At 35.2% G+C, this 23,746-nt stretch overlaps 1 protein-coding gene across 3 annotated transcripts in view; it reads right to left on the bottom strand.

Moving 5' to 3' along the window:
• Positions 1 to 3,128: 3,128 nt before the first annotated feature.
• Positions 3,129 to 23,746, bottom strand: part of LOC149771385 (helicase ARIP4-like) — a 66,850-nt gene continuing 46,232 nt past the window's right edge. The window contains exons 20-22 of one of the 3 annotated variants that reach the window (XR_016418301.1): positions 22,778 to 23,080; positions 6,069 to 16,110; positions 3,129 to 6,037 (exon numbers count right to left, since the gene is read on the bottom strand). Coding sequence is in view for 1 of the 3 variants with exons in the window: in XM_089948529.1 (XP_089804655.1) it covers positions 14,468 to 16,110; positions 22,778 to 23,080 (1,946 nt within the window). In the remaining 2 variants the exon portion in view is untranslated. Of the gene's footprint in view, positions 16,111 to 22,777; positions 23,081 to 23,746 lie in introns of all 3 variants that reach the window. The other 2 variants (XR_016418300.1, XM_089948529.1) reach the window with 2 other exon arrangements.

The following is a 23,746-nucleotide window of genomic DNA, read 5'->3' as shown; positions in this document are numbered from 1 at the left end:
AAAACCCTGGAAAGAACCACCTACCCACAAGAAGCAACTGGCAAGCTTTCTCACATACCACTCAAGGGTTTGCTGGAGGCTGTGGCAAACATGTCAAGCATGTGCTGTCAAAGGGAATGGCATTCTCATTAGAGCTTCTCCACCTCTGCAGGGATACCACTTTGGAGACACCTAAGGTCTTGCAAGTTCCTTCTGACAGCTGCACTGCTTCAGGCAGATATGCTCTTAATAGGTCTCAAGATTTTGAGGGTCCAGTATGCACACCATTACCAATTGTGTGAACCTCCTAAGAAGTTCAGATGTGTTCCTTAAGCAGCTTTATGGCCAGGACTTCATTGTTGGATTATATTTTCCTCAATTCCCTAAGAACTCTGAAGGCAGCTTCAGACTCAGGTTAATTGGATAGGCTTCATTTGCACCCTCTCCAGTTCTTGCTTCTAGTAAATTTGAAATTGAACAAAGAACCACTCTTGGCTCAGATTATTCTGTGATTCAAATTTCCTTGCCATCTGAGTGGTGTCTACATCAGAATCACATGTCATATTCCACAGCCCCAACACCCCCCCCCCTTCCTTTCTGAGTTCCATAGTAATTGTACCATCTTTTTATCTGTTTACAGTTTGATTTTGCAAGATAATTTGACTAGGACTTGTTTGATTTTTACTAAAGTTGATTTGCAGCTTATCTTGAGGCATTCAAATGGCTTGATTTCCACTTTCTATTTCCTCATCTAGAATAGTTATGGTCTCGGCTAGTTTTTTTCTGAACCCTATTCCTCATCTGCTCGACTTTCTGAAGGATTGTTGGACCCTAATAAAACTTAGTTTAGCTCTGTATTAATGAGATGTTGACTAAGTTTGATTTCCAGTGTTTTTGACATTTCGTGAACTTGTACCCCTGATTTGGTCTTCCTCCTTTCATTGTTTACTTCAGCACAGGTTTACTAATATTCATGGATTTCAACCATACTTAGTATGGAGCCTAATGAAACCTTGAATAAATTAAATATCCAGTGTTCTAACCTAATTTGCAGGAGTTGTGGTCCCAATTGCCCATTCTGCAGACAATGGTTTCAAAAGCACAACTTTAACACATTTTTTGATTGGCATTGCATTTGGGATTCAGCAGATAACTTGTTCTGCCGGCCTTTTGTCCCCCACCCCCTGCACCCTTTACCCAGTTATGGTCATAATTGATTCATGAAAATACAATATTGATTACAATGATATGGTAAAAAAATTTAAACTGGAAAAGCATATAAAAATAAAAAGTTGCACAGAACCATTGTATGTTCCATTTGGTCATGGTGGTGGTGTATACACAAAAGACCACATACGGTCCTACTGCTGATTTTATTAGCTTTCCAATCAACTTTACTCCCTTTCATCCTGTGATATGTGTTTTGTTGCATAGGGTAATTACTAAATTCATGTAGCCCTAACTGATAGTGCTGATAAAATTGAATCGGGGGGGGCACTAGTGTACTTCTGCCAAGTAATCATATAAAAAAGATTGCTTCCTTGCTTCATAATCATTAGTAATTTCAAGAGAATAAATATCTTAAGAATTCACCAGAAGCAGATCTTTCAGTGCATTAGGCAACAGCGTAACCGGGTCTGTGCAGTTTGCAGTTTATTTTTTTATTTTTAAGGTGAGTATTATACCATAGTATCCCACATTCAGGGAATTGACCTTTTAGTACTTTAGCAAATGTTTGTTCTGTTCCTTATTGTTGGATTCATGGATAGATCTGGAATCCAACACTGTCAACTAAACATTTTTTGTGAAAATAGATGTATCTAAAATCTTTTAAAAGCACTTGTACAAATGTCATATACACATCTACTGTTAATGGGTCATTGTATTACATGAAATATTTATTCGCTTGCCACACTTGCAATAAACAATATCTTGGCGAGACCTAAATTACATACTCTGCATTTGACAGGGACCAATATTCATGTTTAAATGGGCACTGAGGCATTTTAAATTAAGCTTTCATTACAAGTTTGATCAAAATTTGATTAAAACTTTGTCTTCCAGAGTGCTAACAATCTTGGTCATGCAGACACAAAATCACCTCATTAATATCCATGCATCAGCATATTATCCAAACAAAAAGATTTGATGATATACAACATTTATTCCATGTTGTATCAAATCAATTAAAAATACATCCTTCAAAGTAAGAACAGGCTCAGCCAATTAGATGCAAGATGACCTCATTGGTATGCATACCATCTTAACAACTTTGTGTATATGCACATTAAATTTTTAAAAAATATCTTGATGTAAACACCACATACAAATTTTAAAAAGATCTTGATGTAAACACCACATACAAATTTTAAAAAAGATCTTATGTAAACACCATATACAAATTTTAAAAAAGATCTTGATGATATAAACACCAATTCAGAGTGTAATCCAAATTGGGTCAGAAATCTGATCCCCAGCTTGATACCATGGTCAGCCAATTAGATGCAAGATCGCCAGAAATGTGAACTTGAGTGGTAACAAGCAAAAGTTGATGGATGAATGATGCAGGGCCATACCACTTAATTTTGTGGCCAGGTAAGCTAAACATACCAACACCAGAAGCAGAGATTTACTTGAAATTATGAAAATAATAGCTTCTGAATCAAATTAAGCCCTGTCATAAAATAAGCGATTCAAATGTTGGTTTTCCACATTGGTTATCAATGTTTAGCAAATTCCTTGTCTGACATCACAGCTGGTAAGTGAAATTACTTTTACATACCCAATGTATGACTTGATGAAAGCATCTGTAAATCTAAAGAATTAAAGAAAGGTCCTTAAAATGAAGTTGATCAATAGAGAATCTTAACAAGGTTAATTTCAGAGGAAGTTGTTGTTTAAAACTTTAATGTTAAATTTGCACAAATGTAAGATTTCTATTTATCATGTGACAAAATCATCTGGTTTTGCCAAAAATCAATATGGGAACGGCTAACATTTGTATGCTGACTATTGTGACACTTGTAATAATGCATGTTGAACAATTAAAAAAGAAGAAATCATTGAAAGTTTTGTTTCAGTGAGGTTTTATGATAAATGTAAACATGTTCACCTGCATGCAGATGTAGAAAAGAAAAAGACGTCCCAGATAAGATTCTAAGATGAATCAATTTATTTATATGGAACATGCATATGGACATGTATATCAGGAGTATGAAATTTTTAGTGATACTACTGGGTCTGATTCAGACCATTTCAAATACATATAAATGAAAATCATTAACATAACAGATTTTAATGTAAATGATTCAAGTAATGCACTGATGACAAGGCCATTCTGATCCCAACTTGAATACATCATACACAAAAACTCTTACAAGTAAAGAGATAATGTAAAACTTGAAAAATAAAACCTGAATCCCTGCCCATCTATATCCGACACCTTGCCAGGCTTTTTATGAGCCACAACAAATGGTGTGACCCTTGTCTGTTTATTATGCCGTGGTTAAGTTTATAATTTAAACTGGTTTCTCATGCACTGTTATCTGCAAGGTCATAACGATGAAGGTGGCAGGGAATTTACATTCTACAAATTTAGTTTCTTGTAAATCTCAACTTTTGAAAATCAAAGAACATTTATTCTTGCACAAAGGAGTGTTCCCTGAAGACAGTGTTTTCTTAGCAAACTATTATGATGATGCACAAGTTTCTGCTTATACTGGTGAGTGTGTGTGATTTCGACTTTTAACATAGCTTTAAAAAAAATTAAGTCATCGCTATAATGTCTGCAGTGTGGCAGTTTATAGTGATATCTAGTACTGGGGGATCATGCCGCAGACATGTACCATGATGTTCCACCCAGTCACATTATCCTGACACCAGGCTGACAAGTCCTAACACTAACCTCTTAATGCCGAGTGCCTAGCGAGTCAGCCTTATATAGGTGAAACCAGAATCCTAGCATACTGAGGTACAAACTTGAGGCACACAGTAATATCATATCCAAGTTTCAGTTACATACAGCAATGCTTCTAGACATTATATGACCTTCAAATACTATGAGCAGAAGCCCAAGTACTGTTATTTTGATGCCACCATTGCCACTGAAAAGTTTCACCTATGACTCATCATTTACAAACAAGACAATGCAACACTTGTTTTGAAAGTCTATAAAATTATGTATTCTTAAATGACATGAAAATTTATCCTGCAGTAAAGCACCAATTTGATTTTAATCGGAATGTAAATGTGATGTGACTCAATCATCAAAGAATTCTGTCAAGTTGTTATTTTATCAGAGTCTGGTGGCAAAATCTTGCAAGATGAGATAGTCAATAGCTTTTCATGCCAGGATGCTTTTTATCAAATTTAGCCACATTCTGTTCAGCAGGGGTTAGAAGTTTTTTAATTTTTTAGTAACAGTGGTCATCTGATAACAGATCTGCATCAGTTGTACAGTTTATACCAGGATGCTTTCAATAAAATTTAGGCAAACTGTGTTAGTCATTTTTTTTTAGAAGTCATTAGAAATTGATTATTATGGCAGACATTTAATGGCAAATCAGCATCATTTATAGAAACACACTTGAAAACCCATCATATCAGAATATGTTCTGTGAAATTTGGCAAAATCTTCATGTCTTGTGCAGTTTTTGAGTCATTTTTAAAGTTTTCCACTTTTATCATTAGTACAATCTTGCAAGGCACATATGTACCAGGAGGTTTTCTATAAAATCTGGTCAAGTTCTGGTGACTGGTTTTAAGAAAAAGGTTTTTCTATTTTTTAGGAATAGTGGCCATAATTAATGGCAGATTGGCATCATTTGCATAAATTGTAACACTCCTGACAGTGTGATACTTTTTGTCAAATTTGGTCAAATTCAATGGAGCAGTTGTCAAGGTTTTTTATATTAAGTACTGTTGGCCATATTTGATGATGGATCATCATCATCTGAAAGCCATTCATGCCAAATGATTTTTGTCAAATTTAGCAAGTTTTGTTTAGCAGTTTAAGCTATGTAAAGGTTTTTCTATCTTTAGTAATAGTGGCCATATCTGATGTCAGATCAGCATCGTCTGTATGAAACTGAGTTTTAAAAAATCAGTCAATTATCTGCCAAATTTGGTTCAAATATCTCTTGTAGTCTTTGAGAAATTTAAATGGGGAAATGTTGATGGATGATGCACTGATAATTGGGAAGTAAGAATCCTTGCAAAGTCAGTAGAGCAAGAAAAGTAGGTCACAGTGATCTACATTTGCATGAGATGTGTAATACTTTTCCAAGATGAATACACCCAGCAAGTTTCATGGTTGTATATACAAGTGTCAGAGAAACTAAACTAAATTTACAACCCTAATGTAATCACTGGAGCATAAAATGTAAGTAGCTTTGGCTTCTTTTGACTATGGTAAGTAGTATACTGCCAGATGAATATACCCATAAAGTCTCTTAACTACATACAACAGTGTCTGAGAAACTGAGTCAAATGTGTAAACGAAATGTAATAGCTGGAGTATGAAAAGTGGGACATTGCAACCAAATTGTTTTGTGGTGAGTGGTACCCTCCAAATTAATACAACTATCAAGTTTAATGACTATTGCAAGTCAGGGGGCCCAGAGTGGCTGAGTGGTCTAAAGCGCTCTCCGTTGCGGATCACTGCCATCTCACCTCTGAGTGGGTTCAAGTCTCGGATTCGGTCAATGTGGATATGTGAGAAAGCTTGCCAGAAGCTTCTCGTGTGTTGGAGGTTCTTTCTGGGTTTTTTCCCAGGTTCTTCCTCCACCATTAATACTGGCCGCCATGTATAGTCATGTGCTGAAAAATGACGTTAAACCCTACAACAAAAACAACAACAAATTGCAAGTCAGGAAACAGAGCTAAATGCAACTAGATTTTGGTATCTAAAATAGGTATACTCTCTCTAAACACCAAATGGATATAAAATGACGCACAACTGAATACTGATTAATGTCATCAGAATTAAGTTCATGAAATGCACATAAAGTACTATGTCGTCTTGCTAACCTTCAGGATATGCAAGACAATCTCTGCTAAACTTCAGGATATGCAAGACAATCTCTGCTAACCTTCAGGATATGCAAGACAATCACTGCTAACCTTCAGGATATGCAAGACAATCTGCTAACCTTCAGGATATGCAAGACAATCTCTGCTAACCTTCAGGATATGCAAGACAATCTCTCTCATTTATAATGACTTGTACAGAAATATGAAGAAAAACTATTCTTCTGTCTTAGTGTAGACAAGCTAATATATCATAAGTAGGCCTTATTCAATATCTCACAAGTATCCCTGACTCATATCTCTTGTCCTATTTAACGCCTCATAAGTATGGCTTATTTTACACCTCGTAAGTATGCCTTATTTAACACCTCATAAGTATGGCTTATTTTACACCTTGTAAGTATGCCTTATTTAACACCTCATAAGTATGGCTTATTTAACACCTCATAAGCATGGCTTATTTAACACCTCGTAAGTATGCCTTTTTTAATATCTCATAAGTATGCCTTATTTGTAAGTATGCCTTATTTAACATCTCATAAGTATGCCTTATATATTTAACACCTCATACAAATGCCTCATTTAACACCTCATAAGTATGCTTTATATGTAAGTATGCCTTACTTAACACCTTGTAAGTATGCCTTACTTAACATCTTGTAAGTATGCCTTATTTAACACCTCATAAGTATGCCTTATTTAACACCTCAAAAGTATGTCTTATTTGTAAGTATGCCTTATTTAACACCTCGTAAGTATGCCTTATTTAACACCTCGTAAGTATGCCTTACTTAACACCTTGTAAGTATGCCTTACTTAACATCTCATAAGTGTGCCTTATTTGTAAGTATGCCTTATTTAACACCTCATAAGTATGCCTTATTTAACACCTTGTAAGTATGCCTTACTTAACATCTCATAAGCGTGTTTTAATTGTAAGTATGCCTTATTTAACACCTCCTTACTATGCCTTACTCAATATGTAAGGCCTCTTTGTAACTCCCCTTCCTCTCTCTTCATTTACTCCTGGAACTAAAAAGGTTTTGAGGTATATGTGACACAATTAATACTTAATAATTAAAAAACAGAGACAACACAGATTTTGCACTATTAAAATGGATTTTCCTTTCTACAAAATATATACATGAGCATGCACACTATGACATAAAAGTATTTTTTAAAAAGCTCTCAAGAATAAGCCTTCAAACAATACACTATCAAGCTAATAATTACAAACCTAACCTAGTAAGAGAACTGTAGAAACCATAAACTATATCACAATGATCAGCAGGTATAGAATAGACATAAAAAATGCATAGTAACAAATACAATCTTTGCGTGTTCCATGGAATGCAGTATACTGTCTGTGAATGATGGTAAGATGACATTACCTTCTGTTCACAATGGTAAGACAGGAAATGCTTGTTTATCCGAGTACAAATGGTTATCTTTCTCACTGTATTACACTGAAGTTTTAATTGAATACAGCAATTAATATAGAAGATAATAAGACTTCTCAAAACCGTAACATAGTATGTTAACATTCTAAACGCCTCAGCAATCATCATTGATACTGCTGTTAAGAAAGAGATCTTTATGTGAAAAAGTGAGTTTTACTCATGTGAGCCAAATAATGCTTAAAAAGTGAATTTTTTTGTCAGTGATTTTTTGTGTGCAGAAATTACTTCAGTGGTTTTGACAAAAAAAAATAACAATTGTTACTTCATAATATATGATTCTTTCATTAGTCTCAGTTAAAAATTTGATATGAAACAAGATGTTCTTCCAACAACAAAAATTAGCAGGCGGTCAAAGTGGGTATGATCTTGTTCAATTGGCCTAAACACTTGAACAGACAACCTTTTCACCAAACACGCTTATGGAGTATAGAAAAAACAACCCTATTTAAACAATCTCCCAACCTTTAATATGTCAGTTTATTCTAATTCACTACAGTCATATAAAAATTATTTTGTATAAAAATGGCACAATTACACAATATAAACCTCTGTAATTGGTTCAATAAAAACTGGATAAGAACTACACTCTCTTTATAGTCACTTTCTCAGCCAATCAGATGCAAGTCACTTCATTAATATATGCCCATCTCATTTAGTGTAGACCCTTAAATCATAATGATACAAGATTATGTACCAAATCTGAGCAAATTTCACTAAGTCATTCCTAAGAATTGTGACAAGTTCTTCAAATCAGACACAAGGTCTGATAATAAATATACACAGATCGTACTCGTAATCAGATTCATCCAACATCTTTATGATGTACCACTATTTAACAAGTGTGATCTAAACCTGATAAAAAAAAAGAGTAGTTAGCCGTAGTCTTTATTTCATTCACTTGAGTCTAAACCTAAACTTTCTATATAAAAAAAACTGATTGGACGAAATTTAATTCCAACTTAAAATTGACAAAGTCCTGACTTGATTAAGACAATGTCAGTGAGATTAGAGCCAGTACAACTAAATTTCCTAAAATATAATTTTCAATTATTTGTAAATAATGCTGACTTACCACGAAGCATAATACACTACTGGAAGTGAATTAAAAAACCTCAAGGTCATGGGTATGCAAATTTGATATGGTTATGACAATTTTTGAGGTCTAATAATTGAATTTAATAATTTCTCCTACCATGTGTTTGTTTATACTATTAGTGTATTAATAGTTCCGCCATTTGCTGTAAGACCCTCCTACCCTTGCTCACATTGGAAAAATCTTCATAAATAGGACAAAAAATGTAATGCTTATATGTCTTATTGCTTTAAATCAAATAACCTAAATTTCAAACTAGAGTGAATTCTGAGCAATATTTTTTTACCATCAGACCCCAAACATCCTCTGTCTTTATATTTTAGCCTTGGTGCAACCATGCAAGTTTAATGCTCCCACACTATAACCTGTATAAAGTACAATGCAATGACTCACACCATGCAACAGATGGCAGCCATTTTTTGGTCACAGACAATTAGCTTAAGAAGTATCAAGTACAGTTGAACAACATAGTCAATCTATAAGACAGTATGCATCCTAACATATAACCACAGCAGACTTGAACTTGGAACAAGCACAGAGACAATTTTGTGGAGGGAAAGTTTCTGATGTAACCTTTTAAACACCTTCGGAGAGAAGAAGAGAAACAACATCGCTGTTAAATTTCTTTAACTTAAATGGCCATAAAAATGTTTAGTCCAGCTCTGATGAATATTTCTCCTTGAATAACTTGTATATAAAGCTTACACCGCTTATTATGCCATCCATTTTACAGACATCCTTATTTCCAATAGTGGACTTTTCCCCCTCTGGAATTCCACTCATCCTGGCAGCTTAGCCTACAATCTGGCCAAATATGTCATTTTCTATACTAATTCCTCAATTACATTGCCCACTCATTCCAAAGACATTAATTAGTACCATCTTTCATTCAATAAGTTCTTCAAACAACTGTTGCATTTAGAATATTCAACACCTTGGTGCTAACAGGCATGGAATACAGAGATAATACATCAATTAAAGACTGCTGCAAATCTTGTCAGAAAATGGTCACATCAAACAACAGCCACACATCTGAGTTCCATTTTTAAAATCCTTCTCATCATGGATTTAATGTATAGACTTCAAATTTCATAATACCAAAAACTGTTCATAGTGAAATTAAATCTACACTGAGAAAAAAATAGTAAAGATCATAAGAATGATTTATAATACAAGTTATATTTATTTCATCAAAGCTCAAGTGACCATACTTTTTATATGATGATAACTGCATAGTAGTAACTAAAAAAGATGGAATTAAATTAAATTGTATGAAGTACTTTGTACATTGTGTTTTCTTATTATTAAAGAATAATTAAGTTCAGACCTCATTATACTGACTTCATTATAATATCAATTTATCTAAGTAACGATGTTGGTATTATTGTTATTGTAGGGTTTAACGCCATTTTTCAGCACAAGATAGGCTATACATGGCAGCCAGTATAAATGGTGGAGGAAGAACCTGGGAAAACCCCAGAAAGAACCACCAACCCATGAGACGCTACTGGAAAGCTTTCTCACATATTACCCACAATGGCCAAACCCAAGACTCAAACCCACGCAGACACAGGTGAGATGGCAGTGTTCTGTATCTGTGATTGCTTTAGACCACTTGGGGCTCCTGTTGGCATTATGACAAGTGTATAATGAATTTTTTTTAAAAAGGAATACTACATGGGAAACATTAAAAATTACAGGCTTGTGTTTCAAAACATTGTTTATTACATTTCCAAGTTGATTAAAAGTATAAAATGATGCAGAAGAACCCGTGGAATATTCTAGGATTTCAAGTTAAATTTGCTATGAAATCAAATATCTCTCACTACCCACTGAAGGAAAATCTGTTTGATATGAACAAGAAACAATGAAATACAGCAAATTTACATACATAGATACTAACATTGGTTTTAGCAATCAACAGGTTCAACTGTCGGGTATTAAAATTTTCAGATGACAAAACCTTTCAATAAGAACATCTGCAGTGATTTAGTGGCTTTTACTGTTGTCTGTAGAATTCTGGCTTTGAACGTTGCCGACATATATCAGTCAAACATATTTTTTGATGTGTACACAATGCAGGTGGACTAAATTCATTGACACAGGAATAAGCAGAAAATCAAATAGTGCAGAAATTTTCTGCTGTAATATAAAACTAACAATTTATTGTTTTGAGGAAATTCAACAACTACCAGGGAAATTCTAGCATCAGTCTGGCATCCAGAACATACTGTATATGCTCAATTCTAAGTTCAACTGTAAACTGAATAGACCCAGATGTATAATAGCATAATATACCTGCAGGTCAGGGTTTATGTTGCTTGTTCTACTGATTATTCCTAACAAAATGCAGAGACCCAGATCTGCAGGCACATTATTTGCTGGCAGGGCTGGGTCTGTGCAGTTTGCAGTTGGATTCGTCCTGTAAGTGGGTATATACAGTACTTTTTTCATACTGAATTTAATCATGCCTCGCTTTCATCATATAATGGAAACAATATAAAAAGGGTTCTACGGCTCACTTTACATCATCAAACTGAACTGCGAAAATTCATCCTAAACAAATGATTTTTATCTTAAAACCACTACAGTGATATGATAGATCCCTTGCTTTCAGAATTCGGTTAATTTATAATTTAAGTTGTACAATGAAATGGTATTATATATGTACATATGTATAGAGTTTAATGGCTGGTCAGCACAATCCAGGCTATATAGAGCTAATTAAATGTTCTAAAAATAATAAAGGGAAAACTTGTGAAAACCTCTAGGAAGATTAAACCCTTCCAAATAAAAGTAGCTATGTTGTCCTTCTAGATATAAGGCTGTAGAGAATCAACCTTTATAATTAAAGCTTTGAGGAGCCTACAAATAAGAAATCAACAAACATCACAAAAACCTGATGATTTATGTTTCAAATATCCACCAAAATGGCAAGTCCTCAACTGTATGATTGATATGCAAACTCGAAAAAACATCTTACTACAAGATTCCCGCCCCCCATCTTCTGTCCAGTCAATTACTGATTTAGCTTAAAAAAAAAGACATACATAAAAGTGATTGTTCTCTGCAGCATCCAAGGCTGGCTCAACAAAAAATAATTTATTTGTCCAAACTACCAATTTCATGCTTGATGGTGGTGTGAAAAGCTGCATGAAATTTAAAGATTAACTTGCCAAAAAACCTGACTTTTTAAAAACTGAAACATTCATCAAGAATAATATAAATCAAACTTGATTCTGTATGAACTCAATTCAGAGTGCTTCATACTTTTATCACTGTATCTGAAGGTTGTTAAAGACCTGATCACTGTATCCACAGGGTGTCAAGACCCTATCACTGTATCTAAAGGGCATCAAGACCCTATCACTTTATCTCAAAGGGTGTCAAGACCCTATCACTTTATCGCAAAGGGTGTCAAGACATGATCACTGTATTTAAAGGGCATCAAGACCTGATCACTATATCCACAGGGTGTCAAGACCTGATCACTGTATTGAAAGGGTGTCAAGACATGATCACTGTATTTAAAGGGCATCAAGACCTGATCACTATATCCATAGGGTGTCAAGACTCTATCACTATATCTCAGAGGTGTCAAGACCTGATCACTATATCCATAGGGTGTCAAGACCTGATCATTGTATCTAAAGGCGATCAAGACCATATCACTTTTATCTATAGGCTGTCAAGACCTGAGCACTTTTATCTAAAGGCTGTCAAGACCTGAGCACTTTATCTAAAGGCTGTCAAGGCTTAATTAAAGGCAACTGCTTACGTTGAACATCAAACTACATTATGTACATATGCAGTACATACATCACTTCACATGCATTCTAGTCTAAATTTTACATTTCAAACTAGAGGGTCAACTGTGTACATGTTAAATATAAGAAAAGAATGAATAAATTCATTCAATGGCCAAATGCTATGCAGCAGGTTATAATTCAACTTGAAGTACAATTTGTCCCAAAATAGATGGATATGATCTGGAAAAGAACACATACCATATATTGATACTCTGCCTCTTTTCACTTCCCTGAGACCTATTCTAGCCTACATAATAATTTTCAGACTCAGGGAACAAAGTTAAGGCCAATCAGTGATCACTGCTTTAAAGAAAAGCTTAAAATAAAATGTATATTTTAATTATATTCATCAAAATGAAATGACTATTATTTTCATTGATATCATACTGTATGCATGGACATTAAAGACTTAACAGATGATTGTGCTAGTTTTAAAAAAAATATGTTAAGACCTTGAATACACTGTGGTATCAATTAAAGGTTATCTTCAATACCTGTATGTATGTGTGTGTGTATTACTTGTGTGTGTATGTATGTGTGTGTGTATTACTTGTGTGTGTATGTATGTGTGTGTGTATTACTTGTGTGTGTATGTATGTGTGTGTGTATTACTTGTGTGTGTATGTATGTGTGTGTGTATTACTTGTGTGTGTATGTATGTGTGTGTGTATTACTTGTGTGTGTATGTATGTGTGCGGTTTAATAACACATCTGCAAAATCTTTGATAGACAGTACAGAGTAAGTTTACATAATCACAAAAAGTATACACAACAAAGATAAAGTCCAAAAATGATAAAATCATTAAAATACAAAGTCAATTTTTTAATATAAACTTCACCCATTTTAAAACATCCATGACCATCTCAGCTCGAATATAATCATGGAACGAATCCTAGGAAAAGAGACTGCCTCGGCAGACAGCTTCTTATGACATGCCAGTGGGTGCACCCATCCTATTTTACATCCCCGAGCCCACTAGGGGAGATAATGCATAATACAAATTTGACTAACTTATGATTTAAAGAGTCATGTCCAGATACTTCAAATCTTTTTGTTTGCTTTCTCTGATTTCTGTATTGTTTGGATAGCGTGTATTTAGATATTGGTTTGTAGTATCATTTTAAATAACTCTACCATACCACAAACACCACAGCAGAATTATATATTCAAGAATATAAAAGAGATCTAGTGGATCTACCTAAAAAACCTTTTAAGAAAAAGCATCATGAAACACACATAAATAAAAAAATAAAAAAAATTCAACAATGAATGTACAGAGTACAGTTCTAATTTTTTCACAACATTAGGACAGAAGTCAAAACACATTTTGTACAATATCTTGATCTGAAGCCCAATAATGCAAATCAAACAAATATATTTCATTCCATGCCCTTAACTTGGAAAGGTCATGGCATAATCATTAGAGAGCTTTCCTTTCATATTAATGAAAGTCTATGTGGAATCAGATGTTTAATGTTCTTTTTTTCTCCCCCAAAATCATTTTTAAAATGATCTTTCCTTTTCTGATTCTGAGATTTGTATTTTTTATTTTTACAAAAGTCAATCTAGTCCACTGAATATGTAACCTTTGCAACTCAATTCACAACTTATTTGGTCACAACTGTACTTGCATAAATACAAAACACTTGTATATGAAATTATTTGTATTCCCAAGCAGTGTACATGTATACTAGCTGGATAACAAGGTGAACATGGATATTCATTTTTCAAATCAATAAAAGAATACTAAGTATATTTTTTGCATTGTGCAGCAATGCTATCATCTTGCCCATTTAACCATATCCAACCAAGTTGATCTCTTGCAATAGATACAAATAAATTTATATCAAACTGTTAATGTACCAAAATGTTTACTCATTTTCAACATAACCAAACAGTGATCAGCACTGACCCAGTACTACCATTGTATAATTCATAGACATATCAGGGTCTATATTCTGCACCTTACACTTGACATCAAGCAAACACTGATGTGCCATTGCAGATGTATATCTGGGGATACACAGCAACTGCAAGCAATTTATAAATTAATGGATATAGTACTTCTATGAAAACGTCAAGAGCTCAGATACATGACCTATCCTGTGTTATTTCCCATCTGCTCTTGCCCTGATGTACCAGACGACCCTGGATTGGTGTGTTGTATTGTGGGATTCCCCATACTGTTAGAACCTGGCTGCATTCCCTGAAGGCCTGACATCTGACTGTAAGGGTTTGTAGGTAGGTGCATGGAGAAGTACATTGGCCCACTAGGTCCAGTCTGTGCTGGGTACATCATTGGGGGCATCGAGAAGGGATAAGGGGACATTGGATATCCCATGTAAGCAGGTTGGATGGACATGTTGGGTTGAGGGACCATCATGTTAGACAATGAGTTTGCGGTCAGTGGATTATAAAGGCTGTTATTCTGATTGTTACTGCCTGCCATACCACTGTTACTGCTATTGTTTTCTGCATTATTCACAGAATTTGAGTTTTGACTCTGCCCTGAGGGATGGGGCTGGTGATAGTCAGAACTGGGTCCCATCCCCTGGGATCCAGGGAATGAGTAGGATGACATATAGGGTGTCTGATTTGCACCTGTCATCTGATTACCATAATAATTCATGCTGGGCATGCCCATATGGGGCATGGTCCCTCCCATATGAAAGTATGGGTTTGGATTGTATCCCATTTGTGGCGAGTTATAGGACAAGGTATTTGGCATTGACATCGAGTTGTAGGACATCATGGCTGTCGAATCGGTTTCCATCAGGTCATAACTTACAGATGAGGTAGAGTTTATTTCATTTGATGGGGCTGAGGTGGCCATAGGGAAGTCAGAGGAAGATGCACCTCCTGTGAGATTCAGAAGAGCACTAAGGGGAGATAAATCTGACCTGAAGTCTCCAAATGGGTCAGAGTCTGGATTCATAAACTGATAACTTGAACTATTTCTCAAAGAATCATCTGCCTGAGCTACTGAGTTAACAGTGTTGGTATTGGAGTACACTGCTGATGTCAAACTGGGTACGGACTTGCTGGAGGTCAGAGTTGTCAGGTTTGTACTAGGAGTGTAGTCAAATGGAGGCTGGTTGAAGTTTTGCATAGACATACTATGACTAAGAATTGGCAAGCTAGTGCTTGATGTATGTAAACTAGACATTGATGTTACTGTTTCAGATTTTTGTCTCTCCACAATGATGCTGTCCGTTTTTGTACTGTTGTCAGGTCCTTTCACAAAAGAGATTTTGGATGTTGTCACAGCTGGCACAATGTCTGAGGTAAAAGGGTACGATTTTTCTATGTTTGGCTCGGACATTCCAGATTTTTGTGTTGACATCCATGTATTAGATGTTGAAATCCCAACATCTGCTGCTGAAGAACTGTCATTAGAACTTGATTCCATTGCACTAAATGACGGCTGACAAACTTTCTGTGCTTGTTTTGAGTCATAAATAGTTCCACTTGATGACACATTGACACTTGGTGCTGGTGAACTGTCACCAGGTTGTGTGTTTGCATTAACAGTGACATTGGGTGCTGATGCACTGAAACTTTCACTTGACATGCCAGACTTTTCCAATTGGTTGCTAACAGACACAACAGCAGCTGGTACAGGTTTTGATGCCATTCCTTTGGAAACAGATATGACGACTGGTTGTGTGACAGTGGCTGGTTTGACAGGAGCTATAGGTAGTTTAGTAGATGGAGCAACCTTTACCGCAGGCACTGATGTTCCTAACAAAAAACAAACATGATGTTATTATACTGATCATATATAATGGACGAAGTTCATACATCTGACATACAAGAAAAGAGGTTAAAAACGTGTTACAAATACTATAGCAAACATTTGACTCTAGCAAACCATATACACTTGATGTTCATGCTTGATCAATTACCAAAAATATAAACAAGAGGCCAAAGGGGTCTGACATCACCCGCCAGGCTTACATGCTATCTCCCAAACTTAATATATTGATTTTACCTATTTAACTAAATCCAGATAAAAAGTTCTTTTAAAAGATAAACACATAATACATACTATCTCTTATTCTGCTTGTAACTGAAGCTCCTGATAATGTTGTCCTATTAACCAAATTTTGTAGAAACTGGATCCAAAAAATAGTCTCCAGATATAAAAAGGTAACTAGTTCTGCCAATCGAATGAAATGTATATAAATAATATGCCATGACCTCTCTATGACAGTGATAATATAAACTTAATGTGGAGAAAATCTAAGTGGGAACTGACTTCCAGAGTAGCAACAAGCTCAGTAAATTAGACACAAGATTACTTCATTATTTGCTCATATTCAAGCTCATCCAATATTTTAGTAATATAAGACTATTTAAATTGTTTTATCAAAATCTGATCAGAAATGTTGTTGCCAGATTGTTTACAAGATCAATCAAACACAGCTGGTGTGATGTAATATGGCACCCTGTGTAAAACAGACATTTGGTGCCACCTCCCCTTGATCTGTATTCAAACTTTGTAAATATGTAAAGAACAGTAAATCGGACCAAATAAAAAGATTATGAAGAAAAAAGATAAGTTTTATTTAATTTGAATTCCTTGTTGAGTTTTGTACTCTTATTATTCTCCCTCTGAAACATGTTTCCTGTGCAAGTGCACTGCTTGCACATAGCTTGTGCAGGTCCAGATCAGACACAAGATCTTATTATTATGCATGAATTTGACTCAGAATCATACTCGGTCCAAACCCTGATGACACAGGCCTATTTATCAAGCTGATCAAAATCATGTCAAAAAGACAGTATCCAGAATGTTAATAAAGAATAATGCAAAAACATTTTATGTCTTGATGATATCAAACCTATTTTCCATTAAATATAAACAGAAATAGTCACTAAAGTAACCAATCAGATGCAAAATCACCCTATGTATGCTTAGAACTTGCTCTCAACTGTATTTGTTTAAGAGCTTAGTGACTTAAGCCTATTCTCCAAGTTTGATCAGACTAGGAATTAGAAAACAATCTCAACAAGTTCAACCAATCAGATGCAAAAATCACCTCACTGACATACACAGATCTCATTCATTGCTGACCTAGTCAAAGATTATAATGATGCAAGTATATTCCAAGTATGATCAAAATCTGAACAGAAATATGGTCTTCAGAATGGCAATAACCTGTCAATCAGATGTAAGATGACCTCATAAGCATGCATAGAATCCACTAACATAGATTTTTATGTTGTATGCAGATATTCCACATTTTATCAAAATAGGATCAGAGTGAGTGAGTGATTTGGATTTTTAATGTAGCTTTAATAATTTTTCTGTTATATTGCCTCCATGTCTAGAGTGTGGCAGTTTATAGTGATGTCTAGCACCAGAGCATCATGTTGCAGACATGTAGGATCATGTCCCATCAAGTCATGTTATCCTGACATCAGACTGACCATTCATAATACTAACCTTTAATGTTGAGTGCTAAGTGAAGCAGCTGGTAGTAACAATTTTATAAGTCTTTGGTAAGACTCAGCCAGGGTTCAAACCCACAACATCCTGTATCCAAGGCAGATGCTCTAACCACTTAGCCAACAGAAGTGGTAAAATTGGATCAGAAATAGGATCAGAAATAAGGTCCCCCAAGAGGTAACAACATTTATCAATCTGAGGCACATTCAATGATTAATATGTATATGAATCTCACTATCAAATTTAAATCCATATTCCAAGTTCTACTGAAATCAGAGCAGAAATAGTGACTCAAGAATGGTAACTTTCAATTCTGAAAGATGGACACAAGGCCATTCCATGTGCCACATGAGCTAATATTTAACTAAAATCTGGTAAAAAGAAATCTCAATCAACACATGGAATTTAAATCTGGAGGGCTGACCTTACAAAACTGCATGCATCAAACTGGATGTAAAAACACTTTTAATCTCATAACTTTAATGAGTACAAAGTTTAAGCATAATAAACTAGATTGATCAGTAAATGAATGCTTATAGCCACCTACCTCCTGCAAAGATATGAACTGTAAATACAACATTAAAAATGGGGGAGAAAACTCTAAAAGGACTAATTTTAAAAACGCCAAATTTTATATGGATCACAAATTCTTGTTATGATGCAAATCCACAACAAGTTTCATTAATCTCAGATAGTCATATTAATAAACAGACTGACAATTTGGGCACAAATCTCAAAATGCAAAAGACAGACTCTATTTTCTAAAGGACACAGTGTCTCATCATGATACGAAAGGAACCAAGTGTCATCTCAAAGGGTTTAAGAGATATTCAGTAAACAGACAGACTAATGGATGAACAAGCTGACTCCAGAATACCCTTTCAAATTTCGTTTGCAGCCCAGGGGGAGGTGGGATAATGAGAAAACAATTATATATAAAAAATCTGCACATTACATTTTTGGGACAGGGTCATATATACAGACCTGTACATCAAACATTTTACTGGCCATCATTAAGATGTTAAAGTTTTATGTGACAATTCAGATCTGAACTTAAAACAGGATTATGATGTACTGACAAGGCAACAATTTTTGGTTTTATTTGCATTTTCTCAAAAACTGCAACTTTGTTAATGAATGGATATTGCTAATTTCATGTCTCTATTTCAAGGGTATTAGAGCCAAAGTGCAGAAGTGGGGAAGAAACTGATTTGTAACTTCAACGTTTTTGATAAAATGTTGATTGTAATACACAAGAAACCATTAAACTCTCTGTAGTTCATGGTTCATCCTGAAACTTCAAACAACTTTTAAAATATAAAGTAGAAATAAAAACGTGCTAGATACATAAATGTGTAACCTTGAAGACAGGGCCCCAAATGTAGAATACAAGGCACCTTCTACTACTGACAATGTACATGTATTCATTAATTTATATTAATAATAATAATAATAATGAGGACTTTGTATAGCACCTAATCTTTAGAAGCTCTTAGCGCTTTACAACATTAGACAACACCTATAGATAAGAAACATAATCATATTATTACAAAAACAAACAACACGAAATTAGAAAAACATTAAAAAATAAAAAACATGCTGAGAATATTTCAGGTAGGAAACATTGTTAGGTCTTTAAGTTTGTTCTTGCAGTCGAAATAAGTGAGTTTTGAGAGCCCTCTTGAATGTGATCACTGTGTCTTTGTGTCTAAGTTCAGAGGGCAATTCATTCCACATTGCTGGGTCCTGGTATGCAAAAGAACGCTGTCCATATGACTTTGTTTTCATAGTGGGAATAATGAGTATATCATTGTCAGAAGAGGAGCGTCAGTATCTTGCTGGTGTGTACACATGGGTGAGGTCAGATAGGTATGTTGGACTGGAGTCCGACAGAGAACAAATTTTGTATTTGATTCTGGATCGAATGGATAGCCAGTGTAGGGTACAGAGCAGCGGGGAGGTGTGCTCTGATCATGGTACTCTAAGTATGATCCGAGCAGCTGTGTTTTGAAGTTTCTGGAGTAGATATTGAGATGAACCAGACAGAATTGAGTTACAATAGTCCAGTCTTGAAAGTACTAATGAACGCACAAGTGTTTTAGTGGCATCAACTGAAAGATATTTGTGAATTGAGCTGATGTGTCTCAGCTCAAGGTATGCAGCCTTGCATATGTTCATGACATGTTGTTGCAATGTAAGAGTACTGTCCAGAGTAACACCTAGATTTTGCACTGATTGTGTGAATTTAATGTTGGTGTTGCTGATATTTATTGTTTGAGGTAAAGGATGTGAATGAGAAAGTCTTTTGTGTTGTGATCAGAATGGCCTCAGTTTTATTATCATTCATCTGCAGCTTGTTACAAGTCATCCATGATTTCACATCAGAAATGCACCTCTCTACACCTTGGATGTTAGCATCAACTTCAGTTGGGTGGCTAGATTTGTATATTTGGGTGTCATCAGCGTACAATTGGTGAGACACTGGATGATGATCTATGACACTTGAGAGCGAATGAGTGTACAGAATGAAGAGAACAGGTCCAAGAACAGACCCCTGTGGAACACCACAACATAGATCAACTGGGCTGGAGTGTATTCCATTTGCAGATACAATTTGTGCCCTGTTGACCAAGTAGGCCTTGAACCACAGTAAGGCTGTATCATGAATGCCAAATACATGCTGGAGACGGTGAAGTAATATATCATGGTATCTTGTGTCAAATGCTGCAGACAAATCAAGGAGGGTGAGGACTGTAATAGTTCTGCTATCCAATGCAGAGAGAATGTCATTAACTACTTTTAGAAGAGCTGTTTCAGTACTGTGGCATGGGCGATATGCAGATTGTACATTGCTAAAAAGACTATTTGAATTTAGATGAGATACAAGCTGGGATAGAACAACCTTTTCTAAGATTTTTGAAACGAATGGGAGATTAGAAACTGGGTGGTAGTTCTTTAAACTGTTATGGTCTAGTGTTGGTTTCTTCAGGAGAGGCTTTACAATGGCAGTTTTGAAAAATGATGGGAATTCACCAGATGAGAGAGAGGTATTAATAACATCAGTTAGTGAAGGCAATACTGGATCTAAGCACTCAAGCAGCAGTGATGTTGGAATTGGATCAAGTTCACATGACTTTGGTGCACTCTTCATCACGATTGTACGTACGAAATCCATAGAGACAGGTTCAAATGCTGCTAATGGTTGCCGTTCAAATTCTGTATCCCAACTGTATGGCGACAATGCGTCAATTGAAATTGTGGTGTCAAGCTTAAGCAGCTCATAAATTACATTGCAGAAGGGAAAACGTTACAAAAACCCCAAAACTGGCTTGTGACCTCAACCGTGAAAAAAGAATCACTAATTCTTGTCTCATTAGTCTCAGCTGGCTCTAATGTTATAGAGCTGAATGGAAAGTATGGAGAAATGCTTCAAAATATTTACACAAGACCCTGACCTTCAAGATAGGACCCACAATATGGTATGTTACACATTTGTTAATGATGATGTATGAAATGTACTAAGTTACATCTCATAATTTCAAATGGCTCTTAAATTATACAATGAAAAGGAAAGTGATAGAAAACTGACTTATGATTATGACCTTGGAAATACACTTCTGAATGTGGTACATAATATACTTTTTAATAACAGTGTATAAGTATTCCAAGTTTCATCCCAACGGCTAAAAGAGCAAAAAGAAAACAAAAAGGAAAACTTAAAATATTGACCTATGACCTTGACCTTGAAGATTGGACCACCAAAGTTGTTCACAACACATCTTCTAATGATAATATACAAGTATACAAAGTATCACTTAATCTCTAACAGGCATAGATTTATTCACTGGAATGGAAGATGTAATGGAAAGCTTTAGTTGTGACGTTAACCATGAAGATATGATACCCAATGGGTAGGATCTACACCTTTTAATAATGATGTGTAAGCACATCAAGTTTCATACCACAGTCTTTGACAACTCTGGTGTTACAGACCGGACTTGATTGTGTGTGCCTATAAAAAGTTGTACCTGCAGCAACAAAAACAAGTACTCTGTGAGCTAGAACAAATAAATAGAAACTGCCTTATATTTCAAACATGGAAGTTGATCTTTGATAAAGAAATCTGACCAGATACCATTCAAATCTCTCTGAAGTTATTTCCCCATACTTCCATGACAAGAACGACAAACGCGCTGTGATGAATTGCTGAATCGGACTTGAATTGTTTTCAGACAGTCAAATACTTTACAAAATGCCAAAAATGTAATTTACTGCAACAGATTAGGTCAACTCAATCCTACCGCCTTCTTAAGTAACATATATTTATATGATCAGGCCATGAAAGGGAGATGAATTTATAAACAGGGTAGGGGTAAGCATGTTGTGCAGAAGAGTGAGTCTGATTCTGTAGCAAGTCTGGGATATAATAAAAAGAAAATTTTCTTTTCCTATGTTAATACCAGATATTTCATCTTGTGGTGCCAAAAATGATCAATTTTAACTTGTGGCTATTAACATAGAAAAACAAAATATTCTCTATTTATTATAAAATGAAATGATGAGAAGAAAAAAGAAAAAAGAAAATGGTGAGAAAAATAATAAATCAAGTGACTGGTACCAAGAGAAAGAAGTTCCAGGCTTTTAGTTAAATTAATGTAGTCAATGCTAAAATTTGAGATACCAAATATACTCGCTTATAAGTTGAGTCAAACTGCAAACAAAGATCCTAATACTCCTAACAAACTGCACAGACCAAGATCTGCCAGCGCATTCTGTGACGGCAGATCTAGGTCTTTGCAGTGTGCAGTTGGGCTTGTCTTAAGTGAATATATATGGTAGTTCTATCCATTGGGGCAGAATAACAGTGACTAATAAAACCACAATAAGTAAGTCTTGCCTTGTATTATTTTTCACAATCAAGATATAAATCAGGAATATGGACATCATGCTTATTACCTGTGCTGGTGGTCACAGTCACGGTTGGAGTTGTAGCAGAACTTGCAACTCCTGTGGTTATATTTGAAGTGGAGACCATGGTAGTGGTGGCAGTGGTACATGTAATAGTAGTTGTTGTATTTGGAGTGGTGTTTGCAGGCAGACCACCTGATTTGGATCGCACAGCAAAGATCTTTCCATCAGTTGTTCGGATGTAGATCCCTTTAGGGGTCTTGATGATGAGAACTTGCTGACCAGCTGCAATCTTGTTAGGCTTGGGAACTCCTGAATTAGTAGCTGTGTTTGTTCCTGGCAGTAAGATATCTGAAATACATAGAAGCAATTATTTATAAATGTATTGATAGGAAAACAAGGCCAGAACATGAATGTCAAGCCCATGATAGAAACATATCTGTAAAACATGTGACCTTGACACCAAGGTCAAAAGGTTGAAGTTGCATTTAGCAGAATAATTTGTCTTAGCAATCACAATGTTTCATCAAAAGTATGAAGAAATCCATAAAGGAGAAGGGTTAGGAAAAAATTTAAGAAAATGGAAAAACATGAACCAAAACCATAACAAAATTTCCATGACAATGACCTTGAAATTTGCCCCATAGTTAAATGGGTCAGCAAATGTGCTGCCAAATAAAATTGTCTTGGATTCATAACAATTTATCCCAATTATAAACAAAATCCATTCTGTGCTTTAGTAAAGATATATGAAAGAACTTCAACTAAAACCTTAATTTAAATTTTCTATGATAGTGACTTTGACCACATGGTCAATGCAGAGGGCAAAATTTTTACAGAATTAGTTGCCTTAGATCATTCCTGATTTAAGTGATGAATGAAATATATAGAGTCTTGGAAATATAAAAAAAATGAAAAACTTAACCCAAAATGTTAACACACATTTTTTATGACTGTAATCTTGACCAAAAAGGTCAAATGGGCAAAAAAGAGCCTTGTTTAATGAAATTTTGGCAT

The sequence above is a fragment of the Sinohyriopsis cumingii genome, unplaced genomic scaffold (assembly GCF_028554795.1).
Source record: "Sinohyriopsis cumingii isolate HCF-2022 unplaced genomic scaffold, ASM2855479v2 utg001887l, whole genome shotgun sequence".
NCBI classification, from domain to species: domain Eukaryota; kingdom Metazoa; phylum Mollusca; class Bivalvia; order Unionida; family Unionidae; genus Sinohyriopsis; species Sinohyriopsis cumingii.
Note: the sequence above shows the minus strand (reverse complement) of the source record. Positions and strands in the feature narration are given on the sequence as shown.